General features: G+C 47.1%; 2 protein-coding genes across 3 annotated transcripts; one reads left to right on the forward strand and one right to left on the reverse strand.

Annotated features, from left to right (window-relative positions):
• Positions 1–113: 113 nt before the first annotated feature.
• Positions 114–13,883, reverse strand: spg11 (SPG11 vesicle trafficking associated, spatacsin). The gene is made up of 40 exons (XM_057051018.1): positions 13,531–13,883; positions 12,922–13,100; positions 12,607–12,834; positions 12,240–12,453; positions 11,937–12,074; positions 11,466–11,833; positions 11,231–11,376; positions 11,053–11,158; positions 10,811–10,966; positions 10,565–10,722; positions 10,237–10,413; positions 10,054–10,125; positions 9,852–9,979; positions 9,443–9,621; positions 9,082–9,277; positions 8,804–9,007; positions 8,627–8,733; positions 8,268–8,413; positions 7,659–7,823; positions 7,337–7,403; positions 7,103–7,265; positions 6,811–7,019; positions 6,637–6,745; positions 6,163–6,322; positions 5,763–6,041; positions 4,807–5,007; positions 4,545–4,652; positions 4,312–4,477; positions 3,885–4,099; positions 3,089–3,806; positions 2,777–2,922; positions 2,436–2,640; positions 2,063–2,200; positions 1,799–1,932; positions 1,592–1,711; positions 1,303–1,471; positions 1,152–1,228; positions 829–984; positions 557–708; positions 114–478 (listed from the first exon to the last, which is right to left on the reverse strand). Exons 1-40 carry the CDS (start codon positions 13,722–13,724, stop codon positions 304–306), a joined length of 7,128 nt encoding a protein of 2,375 aa, XP_056906998.1. The 5' UTR covers positions 13,725–13,883; the 3' UTR covers positions 114–303.
• Positions 13,884–14,259: 376 nt separating this feature from the next.
• Positions 14,260–18,969, forward strand: ciao2a (cytosolic iron-sulfur assembly component 2A). Of its 2 annotated transcripts, XR_008953197.1 has the most exons (6): positions 14,260–14,504; positions 14,912–15,076; positions 15,658–15,707; positions 17,288–17,333; positions 17,643–17,794; positions 17,941–18,969. XR_008953197.1 is itself a non-coding variant. In XM_057051030.1 (5 exons), the coding sequence occupies exons 1-5, from the start codon at positions 14,381–14,383 to the stop codon at positions 17,741–17,743; spliced, it is 486 nt and encodes a 161-aa protein (XP_056907010.1). In that variant the 5' UTR covers positions 14,260–14,380; the 3' UTR covers positions 17,744–17,901. The 2 variants fall into 2 exon arrangements, 1 of the variants encoding a protein (XP_056907010.1); XM_057051030.1 differs by lacking the exon at positions 17,941–18,969 and having other exon boundaries at positions 17,643–17,901.
• The last annotated feature ends 557 nt before the right edge of the window (positions 18,970–19,526 follow it).

The raw sequence follows: 19,526 nt of genomic DNA on the forward strand, positions 1-19,526 counted from the left end.
GGACGGCCCAATAATCAAGCAGAACTGAATATTTGGATGCATCTGATGTCACTGTGATTGTGAAGCTTCAATTTATGGCTCATTTGTTTAAATAATAAATGTAATGTAGTAACTTGGATTTCTTTGATTTTATTCCTTTATTTAGTTTTTGGCAGATATTAATTAATCTCCACAGAAGATATTTGAGAAAAAAAAAATCTCTTTTCTGATTTCTATGTTAACGATTCTGATAAAGCAGCCTCTGCAGGTGGCTCATGAGTCAAAGAGTTATGAAGATGAGTCAGCAGAAGTTGCCAGGCTCCATCAGTTTGTCAGTCTATCATTCAGATAGCTGCAGGTTCTGTCGTCCTCCAGCAGCGTCTTGGTGACGTCGTACAGTTTCTGCTGGTAGGCCAGTCGGTAGCGAGTGTAGACGTCATCGCAGTGCGTCAGCAGCCGCTTCAAATTAGGAGCAGCACTGCTGGGAGCGCCGTCCAGCCTGGAACCCAGATCAGCAGGTTTGACCAAAGGTTTGGGATCAGTTAGAAGTTTCACCTCGTAACCCTACTGTTCTTACTTTTTGAAAATGTCCTCAAACAGACAGGTGGTCAGCGGACGCCGGCGTTTGAGCTCCTCCAAGTAAGCAAAGTCTGCGTCGAGGACGACCTTCTGGTACAGGATGTGGGCCCAGTCTGGACTATAGCTGTAGGCTTCCGACACCACAAACACCTGAGAGACAACAGTAGACATCGTCTGCTGGACACAGAATCTATCTGTATGGACTCAACACTCGCAGAAATAACACGTTCATATGTTCCGTCTCACGCGTTCACACAACTTGAAGCCAACCTGATAGCAGCGCTGCAGCGACATGATGGTGTTCAACAGTTCAGCAGGCTGAAGGTTGATGACGCGCAGGTGTGAGTCCTGTTCCAACAGATGCAGTTGGAGCGCCACCAACTTGGCTGTGCGGACACAACGATTGGCCTGGCGCACGCACGCGTCCTGGAAACACACACCAGCCACAAACTAAAAATTCACAGGCTTGGTCCCCACAAGCAAGGAGGTTCCCATGTTGCTGAATGTGCAGGAAAGTTCCCACATTGTAAGCTAAATAAGTTCAGGTACATACACCCCTAAATCTGCCACAGGTAAAGAAAAAGCTGATGTACCTTGGAGAAGCTCTCGGCAGCATCCGTCAGTAAACCCAACACCTTCACCAGTGAGCTCTTCAGTTCAGGTGTGACAACTGTTCAGAGCAAAAATGGAGGTTTAGACAACAACAAGGCTGAAGCTGCTGTTACAGCGCCATCGGCTGCTCACCCCAGGCCTGAGACTCGATCATCTTTAGCTGCGTCCTGGCGGCCATCTCATGGTTCTCTCCGATCTCTCTTCTCATGCTGAAGCACAGTGCCACCATGTTGTGCTTCTCACTGTCTGCAGGTAGGCAGCGCTTCAGGTAATCCAGCAGAGCCGTCTTCAGCCCAGAACTCTGCAACAGCAGGGACTCAAAAGATCACCTACAGATAACACAATAACCTCCGACCACAGCTAAACATGGTTTTACAGGAGCATTCTGGAGATCATTCTGAGGGGAGGAGCTTGTCCCAACCTGCCGTCTGTCTATGTCAACATTCTTCCTCAGCAGTATCTCAAAGCGGTGGTTCTGATGCAGCAGGTCGAAGACGTATGTCATCTCGTTATATCTGCCGATACCCGTCAGCAGCCTCACCTGCAGACACACAAGTTTATCAAACCACAGGAGAGTCACCAGATAAGAACAACAAGAAGTTGTTTTGTCTGTGTGAGTGGGCGGGACCAGCAGGCTGAAGTGCTCTCCTGGAGCCAAGTGGGCGTGGCTAAGGTGACGGGCAGCCTGGAGAACTCTGACGATACCCTCCATGTTACAGGTGAGGCTGAAGCAGTCATGAGCCACGATCAGCAGCTCCACAACTAAAAGAGAACAAAATGTTCTAAAAACTAAATCTGAAGTCAGAACAGCTGCTTCTCCTCCATCTTATATCACTTCATATACGACACCTGCTACTCTGCTACATGCTAACAAGTTTACGTGTGAACTCACTGCTGTTCAAGTCTCGCAACGGAACACAGTTTAAGTTTTCCAGCAGTTTGACTCCCACGAGGTTTGGATCTTCACACAGTTTGATCAGCTGGATCAGAGAGTCCCGCCCCTCTGATGGCCTGAATATCTGCTGCTTCTCTGCACACACACACACACACACACACACACACACACACACACACACACACACACACACACACACACACACACACATTACAAAAGAAAAAACATCTCGCCTACATATGCATCTCCACCAGAAGATTCTGTGGTGTTCCTCAGAGAACCCACACAAGGCTAAGGGGAACACAGAACCTTGAGCCTTCAGTTTTGGGACTGACGCTAGCAGCTAGATGGTGTGTTTCACAGGACTCACCTGGCTGCAGCTCCTGGTTAGACAGTGTCAGAGCCTGGACCACTGCGGAGGAAACCAGCTCCGCCACAGAGTCTGAGCTGAGACCCTGAGCTCTGATGAAGGTCTGAGCTTTCCGGAAACGTTCTGGCTGCTCCAAAAGCAGCAGTTTTTCCAGAATGGATCCTGGTTCCTCGCTGCACATCTGACTGAAGGAACACTGCAGCTCCTGAAAGGAAACATAGATGTTCTTGTTGGAACATGTGAGAGCCTCATGTCTACCCCTCCATCTGGGTTTTTAATCTTTTAGCTGAAGACTTTACATGTTAAAAGTGACACAACTGAAACTCTGTGAGGTTGGTTACCTTGGAGAGCTGGTAGAGGCCGAGGACCCGTTTGCAGTAGCTGTTTCCATGGCAACATTGATCCGCCAACTTTTGTAGCTGGGCAGTAACGTCATCATTGGGGAAAACAAGCATGGAGAAGGAGAGCAGACTGCTGACAGAGGAAGCTGGAGGAGATGGGAAAACCAGTCAGTCAACAGATAGCAGGAGTTCCTCAGGGCTGCGCTTCAGAACCTTTCCCATTTTCACAGCTTTCTCGAGAATTCTGAGCAGATAACAGCATTCTACAGTCCTAGCGACCTGCAGGAAGGGGTATGGTCAGATGGATCTTACAGGGCTTGATGCTCTTCCCTGGCGGAGCTTCTGACACCTCCTCTGTAGACTCTGGCTTCAGTTCTCCACAGGCCAGACCTCGACAGTGCAGCACCAGCCACAGATCCTGGTGGTAAAGGGAGAAGTACCGACACGCCCGACTGGCTTCGTGGATACTGCCCTCGTCCAGCACCTGACCAATCAGAGTGGTCAGGACAGTCCGCTCCTCTGGACTCAGTGACGGGTCGAGGGTTGGTTCGTCAGAGGGACCTGGGAGTCCCTCCAGGCGTAGACACGTGTCCGTGTTCAGACAGGACACGTTGTCCATGGAGAACTCCTTCATGAGTGCCTCGTACATGTTCATCCCAGGTGTGATGGGGGGAGGCGGCAGCTTGAACACACTTGCCTTCTCTATGTTGATGGCGAGGATGTGGCATCGAACCCGAAAGAGCCACAGTTTCTTTTCCAGGCTCTCCAGCTGTTTCGCAGGTACCGGGCTGAGCTGGGACAGCCAATGAGCAGTGAGGCAGAGTAGTAGACATCGCTCCTGGATGTCCAGTAGCTCGTCGGACTTGGACCACTCATCCAGTTCCGCCTGTGACTGAAAGAACTGGTGGGCTAACTCAGCCTCAGTGCTGTCAGACTTTAATTGCTCATGACACTTCTTCCAGAAGGTGACTCTGGTCTCCAGCCTCCCCCACTGACGTTTGGACCTCTGGGAGTTCACTTCCTGGAGAAGCTGCATGGATGACAGAAAAGGTGGAAAGGTGAGCGCAGGTCAGAGTCTGGATCCTAATCCACCTCACTGCCTGCAGACCTGGCTGAGCAGTAGCTGCTGGATGGACAGGCCAGCCAGCTGTGCCACCTGCCGGGCCTGGCTGTAGCGTCCCCTGGCTTGCAGAGCCTCCACGATGGCCTGGAACTCCTCCTGCTGGACGGATGCTGAAATGCACTGCAGCAGCCGAGGAGACAGACTGACGTCAGAGTCCTGCAGGAGCTGACTGAGCTGGCTGAGCTTCCTAAAGTCTAGACCTGCACAGGAACATATGCACGCACGCACACACGCACGCACGCACACACACACACACGCACACACACCACACACACACACACACACACGCACACACACCACACACACACACACACACACACACACACATTACAGAAAAGATAAAAAAAATCTATCATTAGTTCATCATTAGTTTTAGAGCAAGACACAAACCTGAATGAGGAGCTGAACTCACCGTTGGACTTGAGGAGTTTGTCAACATCAGCCAGGAGCTGCAGCAGGCGGTGGAGGTCAAACTGGGAAGAACAGCGCTGCAGCATGGAGAGGAGCAGCACAGAGGCCTGGGTCTCCACCCACTGCAGGGGGAGTCCACCAGAGGGCGGTGGGCTACTGGTCCTCAGCTGTAACAGTGGGGAAATGAGTCAGTGATGAGTCAGGAGAAGATAACGCACATTTCTGCTTCCTCACAGTGAGAAGGGTCTTCTGGAAGTCCACCAGGTTTACTTTGGCCTCAGAGAAGTTTCTGTATTCGCAGCACAACTCAAACATCCTCAACACCAACAGCAAGGGGCAGTCCTGAGGCAGATGCATCAACACAGGTTTAATCCAAGAAATTTGGTTACAAAACACAACATCCTACCCTAAAACTGTCCTGGTAAATGAGCAAGAGGTTCCTGGGAAAACCATCACCATGGAAACAGTACTGAATATGAGAATGAATCACTCTCACCCTTTGGAAGAGTTCAAAGCCTCGAAGGAGGGGCCGGACGCAGCCCCGCCCCAGCAGCGTCCGCCATATGACGGACAGGTCGTGGAGTGTCCAGTGATGATGCTCTGGGCCTTCGTCCAGGTGGGAGGTGGCTTCACTGGCAGTGATGTCATCAACAGATGTCAAAACCCACACACACAGGCAAGCTAGAAGCTCGGCCCCCTGTCAATCAAAAAAGTCACTGGTGTTTTTCTCTACAGATGAATCAAAGCTATTAATATTTAATTTCTTTCGGCAATTTTTAATGTAATGACACTAAACAAACATTTTAAAATGATTAAACAAAAACAATGACAAATAATGTGCAGGTAAGAGGATAAACAGGATGTAAAACTGATCATACAGTGGCAGAGACTCATGGATGGAATGGACAGAATAAAAAGAAGAAGAGAATTATTGTCCAATTATCTGCCCACTAAAGGTTAATTCAAAGGCGTTGTGAGGTCTTAGCATATTAAAAAAGGCTTTCGATGATTTGAGAAACGTTATCTACTCTGTTGATGGTCAGAGTCCTGAGTTCGGATCCTTGTTCTAGAAACCTGACCTGTTTGTGTTGATGTGCTTCAAACTTTACAGTTAGATTGGAAGATTTACGAGTTTTAAAAAATGAGTTTATTAAACCAGTTCAGACGAGTTGAATAGTGTTTTGGACCAAAGTTAATGCAGACAGAAACTAATTTAAAATGTATTCATTTATGTAATCATTTCCTTCAATTACGCATCATTAAAGTGTAATTTTAATTAAAGTTTTAATCAGCAAAAGTGGAATTATCATGAATCAAACTTGATTTGGATAATTAACTTTAACGACCACAGACTGTGTTGTTTCATTAATGTAATAGCTAAATTAGGAGCAAATATAGCTGGTTTAGAATTAACACAAATTGAGTTGTTGACTTTACAGCTGCCACAGTTACCTGTTGGCAGGCAGCCATTACAGCGAGGGTGGGGGAGCGCTGCACCAGAGCCTCCTGTAGAAGGAACCAGGAGGGTGCCGCCTCCTCCAGGCTCTGCAGGAGGACCTGGAACAGCTCCGTGATGGGCTTCTGGATGCTGCTGTGCTCCGTGCTCCTCAGAGACTCTGGTGGTTCCTCTGATCCACAGCGGCTCCGCTTGTTATCCACCTGCAAGTCCTGCAAGGCCAGATTCAGGTGGGCCTGTAGGGTGGGACCAAACCCAGCTGCCAGTGCCCTCACCTGGAAAACCAGGAAAAAACAAATACACCTTTTACTGAACATCAGGGTGGTCATTGGTTCAAAAGGTTCGATACAGTGAACCTGATCAAAGACCAAAGTGTGTGTGTGTGTGTGTGTTCACCTGCTGTGGTGGGAAGTTGTGCAGCTGGACAAAAAGCAGGAAGTGGATGAAGTGTCCATCACTAGCACAGTAGGTAGGATAAACTGAGCTGAGTGTCTGACCATGGAGCTGACAGAACTGAACAGGCAACGCCCACTCCTGAGCAGCCTCATATGATGACCTATAGTACACACACACACACACACACACACACACACACACACACACACACACACACACACACACGTTACTTCGTTTTTTTATGGTTGAAATAGACCAATTGTGGAATACAATTGTTCTACATTAGCTTAGCTTGTTCCACACCTATGTCATTACTTAAATATTTCTCATGAATGTTGACATATTGTTTACTACAGCAACAATTTGGAAGTTTATCAAGAAAATTAAATATAAAACAAAGATAAACACAATTAATTGGGAGCAAATTTCATTGCAGACAGCTTTGGACTGAGGAGATGGTTGCAGAAGTCTGACCTGCCGATGCCTTTCTGCTCCAGCTGATCCATCACTGCAGCCTCCAGATCCCCAATCAGCTCTTCTGCTACTTTGGGCTCTGCCTCCACCAGCTTCACACCTTTAGACACTGAAAGAAAGATAAATCACTGTGTGCACATGCTGCATTAGCTTGCTGGCTGTGAGTTGGGTTACCAAGCATGTGGAGATACCGCGATGGCGTGCCGATGCCGTGGTGTCGGCTCCAGTGCTGCAGGATGGCGTTTAATGCTCGGACATCCACCCTGAGATTCAGGCTGCAGATGCCCAGCAGTTCACAGAAACACACACACGCCGACACCACCGGCGCCATGTTGAAGCACTGCAGGGCCAACTGGTACACCTGCTGACGGACCTGCTGCAGCCTAACACACACACACACACACACACACACACAGAGTATTATAACACCATGTGATCCACCACCACCTGAGACTCTTCTACCCACCGCGGCCTGATGTCACTACAGCCGTTTAGTTGCTGGATCAGGAAGGTGGCGAAGGCGAAAGATGGACGACCGTGACGAAGGTAATACAGGAAGTCGAGATTCTCTACCAGAGCAAACCTGTTCACCAGGTGTGGGCTGGAGAAGTGAGGAAGTTCTGACGATTCTGTTGAGGAGACTAAAGATGTTCCAGAATCTTTGAAGCTAAAGATTCTGGGACCAGTTTTCACAACTTACCTGTGGAGTTGAATGTGTTTGCCGCCTGCCAGCCAAACAGCCTGGAGGGGTCCAGAGGATGGAGGGACTGAAAAACAGGTTTCAGATTTTAAATTGAGCATGAAAAAAAGCAGAGTGCCCCAAGGAGCCACTTACTCATTTTGATCAACAAAATGAGTAAGTATTAAAAAAGTGCAAAAAAGTAAAGATGTAATGTTGAGACATCTTCGTGGTTGGGGGGTTGAGTGGCTAAAAGGTACTTTCACCAATAATGATTACATTATTACATAGATCACATGTAGGGAGCGCTCTAAAACACTGCTGGAGACAGATATGAGGGTACCTGCAGGAGGTGGTACACTGTAATGTCAGAGGATGGGCTGTGTCCTCGGGGCCCGCCAGGGAACAGTGCCACCTTCAACTTGGGGTAGGGCGCCAGTGCCATCTTGAGGACCTGGGGGTCAACCGTCCTCTCTGACCTTCCTGACCTTTGACCATGAACTATTAGCTTCAGAAAAGAACACGTTCAAGAAAAAAAAACAGGTTTATGACCTGAAACATCATCACTCATGGGATCCATTTAGGATTTATCATCATTTTATGTCTATGAGGAGGCTGTGGGACCCGGAGCAATTCTTGTTTCTTATTGTTTATATTCACCCTGTGAGCAGTAGGAATCATTCCTAAAAATTCACATAATGAGCAACTGTTTGACCAAGTGGTGGCATGCTGGATTAATGTCATTGGCTCGAATTTTGACCAGTGTTAAAAAGAAGCCCGGCCCTGAACACAGTCTGAGGGTATATTTGATCCAGTTCACCAGCAAAAACAGAATTGTTCACTTCCAGCGTTCCAATCAGAGGACAGGACATCAGATAAACACGAGATTCACCTCGATCGCCCTGGAATAGATGGAAAAATCACGTGTTTGTTGCTTAGAGGCGATGCTCACCTCGTCAATTCCTCCGGGGGCAAACATGATGGTGGCCAGGGCGAGCAGAGAGTGACCTTCCAGCAGCAGGCTGCTGAGAGATGCCTGGCTGCCCGGCAGCAGTACCTGAGCACTTGTTAAACTAGCCTGGAACACCAGTCCTGGATCTGGAATACAACACAAGCTAAAGTTGCAGCCATTAACTGTGTTTCTGCTCCGACCTGCTCTGGTTTATCAAGCATCTCTCCAGTACGACACAACTAAAACAATCAAGGCAACAGGTAAAATTAAGGAATTATCAAGTCCATTATCAAGTCCATTAAGACTGTTCGGTTTCATTACAATGGAGAGCAGAAACTTCTACAACAACACTCTGGTACCAGTCAGGTCTCTGGTGATCTCCTGAATCTTCACCAACATCTCACACCAGGGTTGGTTCTCTGACATTCTCTGATCTGTCAACAGGTGACAGTTTCTGGGCGTCAACCTAAGTGCAGAGACATGTGGCTCATTAGCTGCTAATTAGAAAAGTCAAGACAGTAATGTCATCAGGTCACCTGTAGTGCTGCAGGTAGGTGTAGAGGAGGTACTGCAAGTTGTGGTCCTGGCAGAAGGTGATGAACAAGCTGTGGAAGTCGAGGCTAAGCGGGGAGCGGTACTGAGGGACGGGTGGGGTCGAGGCCATCACTCCTCCACCCTGAGCAAGTCTCCACAACAGCTGCTCAAAGTCCGCCAGTTCATCCGGGATGAACACACTTCTCCTGGACGCACAGCGAGACACCACAATATTAGAGTTCCTTTTGTCACTCCACAGATGCCAAAACTGCAGCTGTACCTGGCCAGCAGGTCCAAGATGTTCTCCCTCATATAGGTGCTGCACATTGTGTTGTTGTTGACCACCTCTGGTGCTAGCTCAGGCCAGCGGGGCGAGCCAGAGGTCTGGCCCTTCCCACTGATCCAGCTCAGCACTCGATGGTCATGCAAAGAAGTCAGGTAGCGCCACAACACTGCCGACTCACAGGAGCTCAAATCTAGAAGAAACCAGCCAAAACACCGAAGATCAGAGAGAAGATTCGCTCTTTAAACTGGCAACAGGCCAACAGTGCAGCCAAATCCAGACAAGGTCAAAGGTGACGACTTCAGATGTTGCCAAGTTGAGTCCTTAGTGGAACCACCATAAGAACTGGTTGATGCACCTGAGTGTTGGCGTCTGGACAGGGTGATGGCAGTCTGGCAGCTCTTGTCCCAGTTTCTCGCCCAATCCAGCCGGAGGTTCCTCCAGAGAGACCCTTCCTCCTCAGACCGCTTCGGTCCCACCAGCTCTGTCAGAACCTCCACACCAGCAGGTGGTTCTCTAAGGATCATCTGCAACCACCTGCAGCATGACAGAAACAAAGAGGTCAGAGACAAGACTGGACCTCATTCCAGAACCTGGTTTCTGCCTCAGTATTCCTGATATACGTAGTGCCATCTTCTGGTGAACTCAAGGGTCATTTCTAAATTGATGGCTGACTGCCTTCACCCGCCAGCTAACCAAATGCTGCTGTTACCATGGACACAACAGGTGCATGAAGACGCCGAGGACGTGTAAAGACTAATGTTTACCTTTGTGAGCTGGTTTTCGTGGTGTGGTGGGACCCGGGCAGCGAGCCCAACTTCTCCATCTCTCTGATGAAAGCCACGCCCTGCAGCTCCTCCTCTGGAAGAAAACCCTGTTCTGACAGCTCCTTCACCTGGAATCATCACAAACTTTGAGACGGCTGCTGGGAAACAGAACAGGTAAAAAAAAAAACAACGGTGAACCAACCATAAACTCCCGTAGGTCTTTGTCGTCAGTGTAGCGGCAGATACTGCTAAGCTGCTCCTTCACGCTGAAACCCTAAAACATGAAGTCCCACTGCAGGTTCAGGTTGTGCTAATGAAAGCATATCCTGACTAACATAGCAACGTTAACATACTACTGCAGCAACTGAAGAACAGACGTTCTGACCATGTTAATGAGGAGTGTGCAAGCAGTCTGCAGGTCCCGGCGCTGCAAGCAGGAGAACACCTGACGCAGACCCTCCATCCTCAGAGCCGATAGATCCTGTTCTGGATAGTTCTGCCTTCGCAGGACAGCCTGAGCTCGAGGAATCTGATTGGTCAAAATTGAGAGACGTACCAGTTCCTGCCGAGGACACAAAAGAGCCGATGGAAGTTCTTTTTATTTGGGTTTAACAGAAATGTAATCACACTATCAAAGTTACTTTGAAGTTATCAGAGCATCTTTGAATTGATTATATTTTGGGCAGAAAATTGATAAGTTTAGTTCAGTTCACCTCCGTTGGCAGACCGGCCCACTCATCCTCCGTGTCAGTATCAACTGAGCTGGACGTGTTGCCCCCTGCAGGCCAGGGGAATTTCTTCATGTAGCTCCTTAGTTCAGTCACGTAACGATCAAGGACGTTGACGCAGCTCCGCACGCCTTCATCCTCGTCTGGAAAGAGATGGATGTGGTCCTAATAAACCACTCTACTGTGTGTGTGTGTGTGTGTGTGTGGTGTGTGTGTGTGTGTATGTCTTACAGTGTCTGTTGCTCAGGACCGTTCTGATCTGAGTATTGATGAAGCTGACCGTGACACTGAGAACTTGTTCTGAAAACTGACGACTCTGAGCTTCGCTGTGGGAGTCTCTGATGGCTAAACACAGCAGGTCTAAAGCTGGACACAACTGCTGAAGCCCTTCACACGCACACGCACACACACACACAGAGCTGAGATCAGCCACACTTTCTGCAGATGGCACAAAGCTCTGAGTTTACTGGTACCGTGGGTGAGGTCTGCAGGTGCCGGCTGATCTGCAGCTTTCAGAACGTTCTCTTTACTCTTCAGGAAAAATTCCACTGTGTCCAGCTGACGGTTCTTCAGTCCAGCCTGCAGAACAGAGGAAAGTCAGCAAGGGAACATCTCACCTCTTCAGAGGAAGGCTCATAAGCCGAATCCCACCTGTAGGGAGTGAATAGGGATGGAGCAGCGCCCCCAGCTGTTCAAGTGACAAACAGCATCCACTGTTGAAGCGCTGCCAAACAACATCAACCTGATGAGCAGATCCTGCTGGGAAACAGAGAACAAGACCTGGAATAGGCCTGCCTCTGTACAAACATTTTGTTAATTTTAAATGATTTTGAAGATTAGTAATCTGAAGACTAAAACAACAAAGACCAAAACTGATCAGACTCACTCTTCAGGAACAGTTGATGCTGTCTTTCGCCGCAGCGCTGAACTGGAGCCGCTTCGCCACACGTCTGGTGGTAACTCACCCTCCCCGACTCCAAATCCCAAAAGGCTGCTGTGTTGGGCTGGTTTCCGGGGGTGACGAAGGTCAGCTGTGCAGAGAACTCAGACACGGCAAGCAGAGAGGGGATGGACGATTCCGGGACTGAAAAAGACACTGTTGTGCCACCATGAGGAACTCTGCTGTGAGCTGAGAACACAGCCTGGTGTGACTTCAGATGGGGGAGGGAGGAAGACCATGAAGAGGGAGAAGAAGAGTTGGTAGGAATTTGCTGAGCTTTAGTGTACAAATAGGCCAGATGAGCTTCCCAGGAGCTGAAATACAGATGATAATTGTCCTCCAGTTTCAAATAAAAGATTTATTCTGTTAGAAAACAAAAAAAAATGTTTTTACGATCAAAGGAGATGTTGGAGTTACCGTTCCGGAATGAAGTTCAGACCCAGACTGATTAAACAGCGGCCACAGCTCGACACACTGTCCTGATCGTCGGCCTGTTGGGGCTGAAGAGGTGGACGAGAGACGGGGACAACGCAATAGAGGTGGTTCGGAAAACTCCTGGAACACAAGGCAAAGCATTTTCAGTCAGTAACATCACCTGGAGTTAAATGAGTCTTACAACTCCTCCAAACAATCGTCCGTTCTATCAGAGTTTTGGCTGAAAGGCCAAAGGTTCAACTTCCTTTGGACCACTGATCACAGTCAGCCACAGGAACGTTTCACCTGAAGTAATGGTTGAGGTCAACAGCAACGGCGGTGTGAGACTGAGTGACGGCTACAGCCGTGCTGAGGTCAGCTGACACCTGCAGGAGGCAGAAAGAAGAAGACGAGAGGGAAGAAGCTGTTAAGCTGAGTTCGTCTTCCACCGGCCAGGACTTCAGGTAAGACAGGAGGTCGATGGTGGCCAGAAGACTGCCATCAGAGACATGGTACACAGCTGGAAGTCAGAGTGAAGGAAGAGTTTGTCCATGCTAGCCCTGCTTTGATGCAAGCTTAGCTTCACAGAGAACTTTTACATTTGGACACTCTACAGTAGTGTGTCTAATTTCCCTGAGATGAGTTGCAATATGTTGTTCTTAGCTGTGGATACAGATAAGTCCGCTGGTGCTGAGGATGAAGAGCGTCTCTCTGGAGATGCAGCGGTCCACAGATGTGTGTCTGCTGTCATCACTCAGCTGGATGCGGCAGCAGGATGTTGTCTGAAGCTCCGCCTCTGCTGGTCGCCACTGCAGCTGCAGCAGCCAATCGGTGTTCAGCAACACAAAGCATCGTCCAGCAGCAAACGACAAAACAAGCAGTGACTGTTGCTCACACACATCTGAAACCAAACATGAGATCAGACATAAACAGCACGCTGAAGATGCGGCTACTGCTGATGCCACGGCGGGCTCGTCCTGGTTCTCACCATGGTCCTGCTCTCTGAGTGCCTCCAGCAGCTGATCTGCAGAACTATCCCAGAGCAGCGATATTGGAGATCCTCGTTCTGTGTTCACCTCCAGCAGCTTCAGGTGACACTGAGCTCCAACAGCCAACAGCCTGGCAGCGCCGCCACGGGCATGAGCCTGAACTTCCTCCCAACAAAAACTGCAAACACAGCAGATCATTGAGAATGATCCAGCAGAGAATTATAAAGATGCATAAAAGACACTGACAGATATTTATTCATGTGAAAGAGATGGTCACAATTTAAACATGACTTAAATTATAATTTGATTTTGGTTCTACGTGTTCTGGTTTCACTCAGTAACACCTAAATATACTAGAATAAACCCTTTTAACACACACTCCATTTATAATTCCCTACTTTAGAAAATGTCCAATAAAAGTGGATTATCTAACGTAGATGAAAGTTTGAAGGAACAAAATTTCCGAATTTCATGAAGGTCAAAGCGTATCAGGCTAATTTTGTATTTTATGAGGAAATTAACCAAATTTATCAGCACCAGACTCAGCGCAATATTACGTTTTTAATTAAACGTTTAGAATTCCCCCGTTGTTGTGAATCTAGACTCACTCCGAGAAACTTCCCTCCACAGTAGCCGCAGAAGATTCTCTGTCTGCTTGGTCCCACAGCTCCAGCCGGCCCCGGACACTCAGGCAGCCGAGCAGGGAGCCTCCGGGGGCCAGTTGTGCCTTCAGGATGTCTGCTACCTCCCCGCAGTGTGGGTTCTCCGGGAGCACACGCACCTCTGTGGAGGCCGCCGCCATCTTCCACCGCCGAGGGGACAATTTATTACCGATTACTGAGTTTTAATGTCCGCTAAAGAGACATTTTATAAGCAAAAGTCCTTAATTTGACGCTTCTGAAAACGAACACACCAACTAAACCCAGAAACAGCTCCGTATGTGAATCACGTGACTATGTCAGGTGACAGAATCTGACCAATAAAGGAACTTAACAAAAAGATCAGTTAATGGAAAAACGATATTAAAAAGCGATTTAACTCAGCTGACGAAGCCATCAACAAACTGGTTTCTGCTTTTTCTGTTGTGATTTGCGATCATACGACTGCCTGTCCAATCAAAAGTAGAACTCAGCTGTCAATCAAATAAGCCTTTAACTTTAGCCCAGAACCTAAAAGAGTATACCGATTTAGTTCGACAAGCTGCTTCAGTATAAAAGGAAAGATGTCAGTATTAAGTCTGGCCCAAGTTCTGAAATAATGCACGATAAAATAGTCTCAAGGTTGAGAATTATTTTCATTTTATTGTAGGAGAATGGAATCGATCATGGATCGATTTCTTTTGCCTTAAAGTGAAATGAAAGCGGAAGTGACCTTTCCCCCGCTGAACCGTGTTGAGGTTTCAACAGTATTTTCCTGTCTCAGTCGCTTTGTCGTCGTTATAATGGCGTTAATTAAAACATGGAAATAGTCTCCAGCCTTGTGTCGTTGACTGTTACCAAGGTTTTACAGTTTTCTGGGCTCGTTAACAACAGGAATGTCCTAAAGACGAAACAAATGGAGGAGAAAGCGTTGGAAGTGTACGGTAAGTATTAGCGGTGTTATTGCCGGTGTTCAAATGGTTTGCTTTCATGTCAGATGATCGTGTTGAGAGAATTAGATTCGTAGCAGTTCTAAGACGGATTTGCACATGTCTGTAAACGGTAACAGTCTCAGAAATCAGATAAGGTCAAAATGGTTACTTTTCTGTAAAAGTGCGCCATTAAGTATAGAGAGCACCTTGTTGTGTCTAGTTAAACCGAGGATTCTTCTCCTCAGCAGCCTGAAACAAAGTTTCACCTGAACACTCAAACAAATTTGACAACAAACTACCTTAAAGTTCAGACGACAGTTTCAGCACGTTTACACACTCGTATATCACTGATATTCTTTTCCTGTTTCTGCCTTTAATGTTGAAATTTGTTGACTGTCTGTTTTTGTATTATCTACCAGATGTGATCCGAACGATCCGGGACCCAGAGAAACCCAACACCCTGGAGGAGCTAGACGTGGTGACAGAGAAGTGTGTGGAGGTCCACGAGCTAGGTGAGGATGAGTACCTGATTATTATCAGGTTCTCTCCCACCGTCCCTCACTGCTCCCTGGCTACGCTGATCGGTGAGGCCTCCTACTTCTCCACCTGTCCTCCTCTCCCTCCGCCTGTCCTCCTGTACCTCTGCCTGTCCTCTTCATCTGCGTGTTCTCCTCAGCCTCCGTCTGTCGTCCTCAGCCTCCGTCTGTCGTCCTCTGCCTCCCTCTGTCCTCCTCATCCTCTGTCTGTCCTCCTCACCCTCCGTCTGTCCTCCTCTGCCTCCCTCTGTCCTCCTCACATCTGTCTGTCCTCCTTACCGTCCGTTTGTCATCCTCACCCTCCCTCTGTCCCCCTCACCCTCCGTCTGTCTCCCTCACCCTCCTCTTCATCCTCTGTCTGTCCTCCTCACCCTCCGTCTGTCCTCCTCTGCCTCTTTCTGTCCTCCTCACCATCTGTCTGTCTTCCTTACCGTCTGTTTGTCCTCCTCACCATCTGTCTGTCCTCCTTACCGTCCGTTTGTCCTCCTCACCCTCCCTCTGTATCCCTCACCCTCCGTCTGTCTCCCTCACCCTCCTCTTCACCCTCGTCTGTCCTCCTCATCCTCTGTCTGTCCTCTACAATGTCTGTCTGTCCTCCTGGGCTCTGATCCATAAGTTTTTGCCCGCAGGTCTCTGCCTCCAGGTGAAGCTGCAGCGCTGTTTGCCTTTCAAACACAAGGTGAGTGGCAGAACCTCCCCTGATTACTCCAGGGTCAACTCCAGTCAAACTACCTTAGTCAGAACAACGGCTCACAGACAGAGCTGAGAGCTACGGAATGACAACAGAACCCACCTCTGAAGGTGCAGAAAAAGAACTTCCTGCATCTTCTAGATCAGGGGTGCTCACATTTTTTCAGCATGCGAGCTACTTACACAATGACCAAGTCAAAATGATCTACTCACCATGAAAATGCAAAACATCTAATTATTTTCAAATGTATTGAGGATTCTTTGTATGTACAATGTATGTTGGTGTACCTTGCGTAACCGAATGAGCCAATATTGCAAAACACACATAATAATTAACTATTAACATCATTTTGTAATTGCTTGAGTTTACTTTGATGACCTACACTGAATTGAATCAGACAGGGATGCTTAATAATCTTCAACGCACTTCGAAAATGACATTGTGAAAAAAAAGTCCACCTCCCATTTCGTATGAAAGTGATATGTTTTTGTCTTCTTACTTGGTCCCGCTCCCTCATTCATATTGATGACCATAAGCTTTAGCGATGGCTTAAAATCAGAGGTAATTCACTGAATAACTTAGCGCTTCTGACTGGTTGCCCTGTATGTCAATCAAGTAACGGGATTGATGATAGGCTGACATTGTAAGTTCTGCTGCACTTAGCGCCGTTGTTTGCGCTTGATTGGTCACCTGAATGTCAAATTCAGTTGTCATCTAACTGGCTGCCCTGTATGTCAATCAAGTGACGGGATGAATGATAGGATAATATTTTTTAATGCCACGCCGTGATGGACCAGTACTACCTCCGTGATCGACCAGTAGATCCAAACTGAAGGAACGGTGATCGACCAGTCAGAGGACGTGATAGACAAGATCAGAGATACAGATCTGAGCACTGGTACTGACCCAAGCACTCCAGAACCAGCAGAGATTTGTGTACACAAGAACCAGGAACAGGAGAACTCTGAAGGTCCCAGTACCCAGTTCAATGACCTGAACCTTGAAACTGTTGACACGAGACTGCCGACATTTATCAGCAGGAGATTCTGAATTCAGCCTTGTTCCTGCTCCGGCATCATTTGGGCTACCTGGAAGGATGACACCAGTAAGGACGCAATCTATGGACTTAGTGGCAGCATCTAGTCCAGCAGCTGCAACAGTCCCAATTCTCACGCGTTATTAGCAACGTTTACGGTCTCCTGGAGTCATTCAACAGGACTGAAATGATTCCATAAGTCATGCCTTCTTTATAAAAGTTATAGAGTGAAGGAACAGATGCGGGTTCATTTTCAGGACAGAGGAACTGAGAACTCCCAATAACTTAGCATCAGAACAGCAGTTTCTCAAGTTTCAACACCCCAACGGAGAACTCAGAACTGGATCAAACTGTCAGCTATAATGTTACCACACATAAAATGTTCTTGCTGGCTGCTGATCAGGTCATGGTTCTGTCTCAAGAGCAATTAGAACAGAGAGTTCCTGAAGTGTTCTGTGTTCTCTTCATGTTTGTGGCTGAAAATAAACAGCAGCCTGTCGGTTTTACCGTCTGTTTCCTTTTGTCTCCTCAGTTGGAAATTTACATTTCCGAGGGAACTCATTCAACAGAAGAAGACAGTGAGTGTTTTTATGAACGGTTAAATAAACATGACATTCTGCTCACATCAGCGGATCATTTCCTGAGTTATGGGGACCAACTGTGTTCCGTCTCTTAGCTGAGCAACATAAAATCTTAGTGCTGTCGTGTTGCTAAGGCAACAGTAAGTTACCGTAAAAGTAGGGCAAGTGACATGATGGTGTTGGAAATCATTTTCATAAAAGAACTAGAACCTTCTAAATGACTTCAGGGATGCTAATTGACCAACACTCTAATGTTTGATTTCATATCTGATGTGTTGAATGACTGAATGATGGTTGTGTCTACAGTCAACAAACAGATTAACGATAAAGAGAGAGTGGCAGCTGCCATGGAGAACCCCAACCTGAGGGAGATCGTGGAACAGTGTGTGGCTGAGCCAGACGACTGATGGATGTGTGTGTGAGAACACTGAACCGCACTGCAGGTGTCTGTTGCCAAGGTGATGCCAGGTTGTAGAAGTTTTTTGTAAATGTGAAATCAAATTATTTTGATTATTTTAATATCCTGTCAAATGAAAGATGATTAAAGTATCATGCATTAAAAGTCTCTCCCTTGTCTCCAATTCCTGTTTCTAAACGTTTTCAGGTGCGGTGCCTCGGAACAGAAACTCCGCCCACTTTCCATAGAAATGACTCATGGTTTTAAAACCAGTCAGAACCTGTAGTTTCCAGTTTGATGCAAAATGAATAAAACACCAGTTTGTTTACTAGTGAATACATCATAATATGTAGACCTCCATCCTGGATGTTGACGTTGAACTGCAGGAGGGGGATGAAGCAGACTTTTTAAACAGAACTGCATTTAAAAACCCCAAAGTTGAGCCCATAAAAGAGGTTTTCAGAACACCAACTATACTTTGATCTGAAAAATTTGGAGGAGGCTTGAAGAGAAGATTTTTCACAAATCAGCAGCTTGACTTTGTTAACGGAACTTCCTGCTGATGCCAAGGCTGCAGCCTGCTGGTGCCACTGGTACCACACTGAGATCATAATGATCCCCACATCTTCAATCCTTTTGAATCAAGTATGACAGAAAGTTTATTGATGAGTTCTAAAGAGAAAGAAAGCTTCCTTAGCAACAACAGAGCCGAACCACATTCTTTTAATCTTGATGAGTGAGGGAAATGTGATTTCTGGAACCACAGCAGGAGGACACACACACAACTATAACACAAACATTCAGAACTCATGTGAGCTGTCCTCAAAGATCAGATTCGACCTTCATCGTGGACTCCTACTCTGATCGTGTTCAGATTGTGTTCCACTGCTGTGGAGCTGTGATGGTTCCACAGGTGTTTTAATCTAAATGACGTGCACATGTGCTATGCTGACGTTAGCTAGTGACTGCTGAAGTTAGCTTAATGAACAGAAATGATGGTGGATTCTGAGATTTTCCAGCCTCAGGTCCCAAAATTGTGATTCCATCACTTAATGTTTATTTTTTGTGGACATTTAACATTTGCGGGACATTTAATATTGTTGGACATTTAACGTTTGCTGGACATTTGTCCTTCCTATAGTTCCTGAAGATCAAAGAAGAGAAGCAAATGTGTCCATGTATAGAGATATTTCTGTTAAATGGGTGAAATGTTGGTGATTAAACAGCGTGACAGCATTTTTTTGCTCTTCTCAATATGTCTTCACCACTGCCTGTGAGTCCTTTTTTCTCCTTTTTTTAAGGGATAATCAATCACAGCAGGAGGTTCTGGAAAAAAAATCAGCATGGAGGATTTCTATTAGTCTGATTCACTGCAGCCAATTAAAAAGCAGCAAGCATGACCCCGCCCCTCCTGTCAGGGGGAGGCCACACCCCCCGCCAGCACTGGAAGCTAATGACCAAGCAAAGCTAATCAAAACGCATGAACGCGTGACCGACGTTTGAATTTACCCTTCAGGAAAAACTGGATCAGGAAGGTCGAAGTCTGAAAATATGTGACAAGAGTTGTGCTCCTTGCGAACAGTGTTAGAATCAGCTAACAAATCTGTTTCCCTTTTAAATTTAAAACCAATTAATTCTACATGTGAGGACAGAGATGATTGTGAGAGATTTATGTTCATCCACAGGTTTTCTATTTTTTGGCATTAATGTGTATAGATCAAAGCCCTTAGGACATTTCCTTTGATGTTTAATTGTATTTGTGGAGCTGCTGTGGAAATCAGAGTTTAGATGGC

The sequence above is a fragment of the Takifugu flavidus genome, chromosome 13 (genome assembly GCF_003711565.1).
Source record: "Takifugu flavidus isolate HTHZ2018 chromosome 13, ASM371156v2, whole genome shotgun sequence".
Taxonomy (NCBI): domain Eukaryota; kingdom Metazoa; phylum Chordata; class Actinopteri; order Tetraodontiformes; family Tetraodontidae; genus Takifugu; species Takifugu flavidus.

Bases quoted from the DNA above. Each gene is read 5' to 3' on its own strand.
- spg11 (XM_057051018.1), bottom strand. From the start codon at position 13,724: ATGGCGGCGGCCTCCACAGAGGTGCGTGTGCTCCCGGAGAACCCACAC. The intron at 11,159-11,230 runs GTGGGATTCGGC...TCTGTTCTGCAG, and splicing joins TCCCTATTCACTCCCTACAG to GCTGGACTGAAGAACCGTCA. The intron at 10,126-10,236 runs GTCAGAACGTCT...TTCATGTTTTAG, and splicing joins GCACACTCCTCATTAACATG to GGTTTCAGCGTGAAGGAGCA.
- ciao2a (XM_057051030.1), top strand. From the start codon at position 14,381: ATGGAAATAGTCTCCAGCCTTGTGTCGTTGACTGTTACCAAGGTTTTA. The intron at 15,708-17,287 runs GTGAGTGGCAGA...TTGTCTCCTCAG, and splicing joins GTTTGCCTTTCAAACACAAG to TTGGAAATTTACATTTCCGA. The intron at 17,334-17,642 runs GTGAGTGTTTTT...TTGTGTCTACAG, and splicing joins TCATTCAACAGAAGAAGACA to TCAACAAACAGATTAACGAT.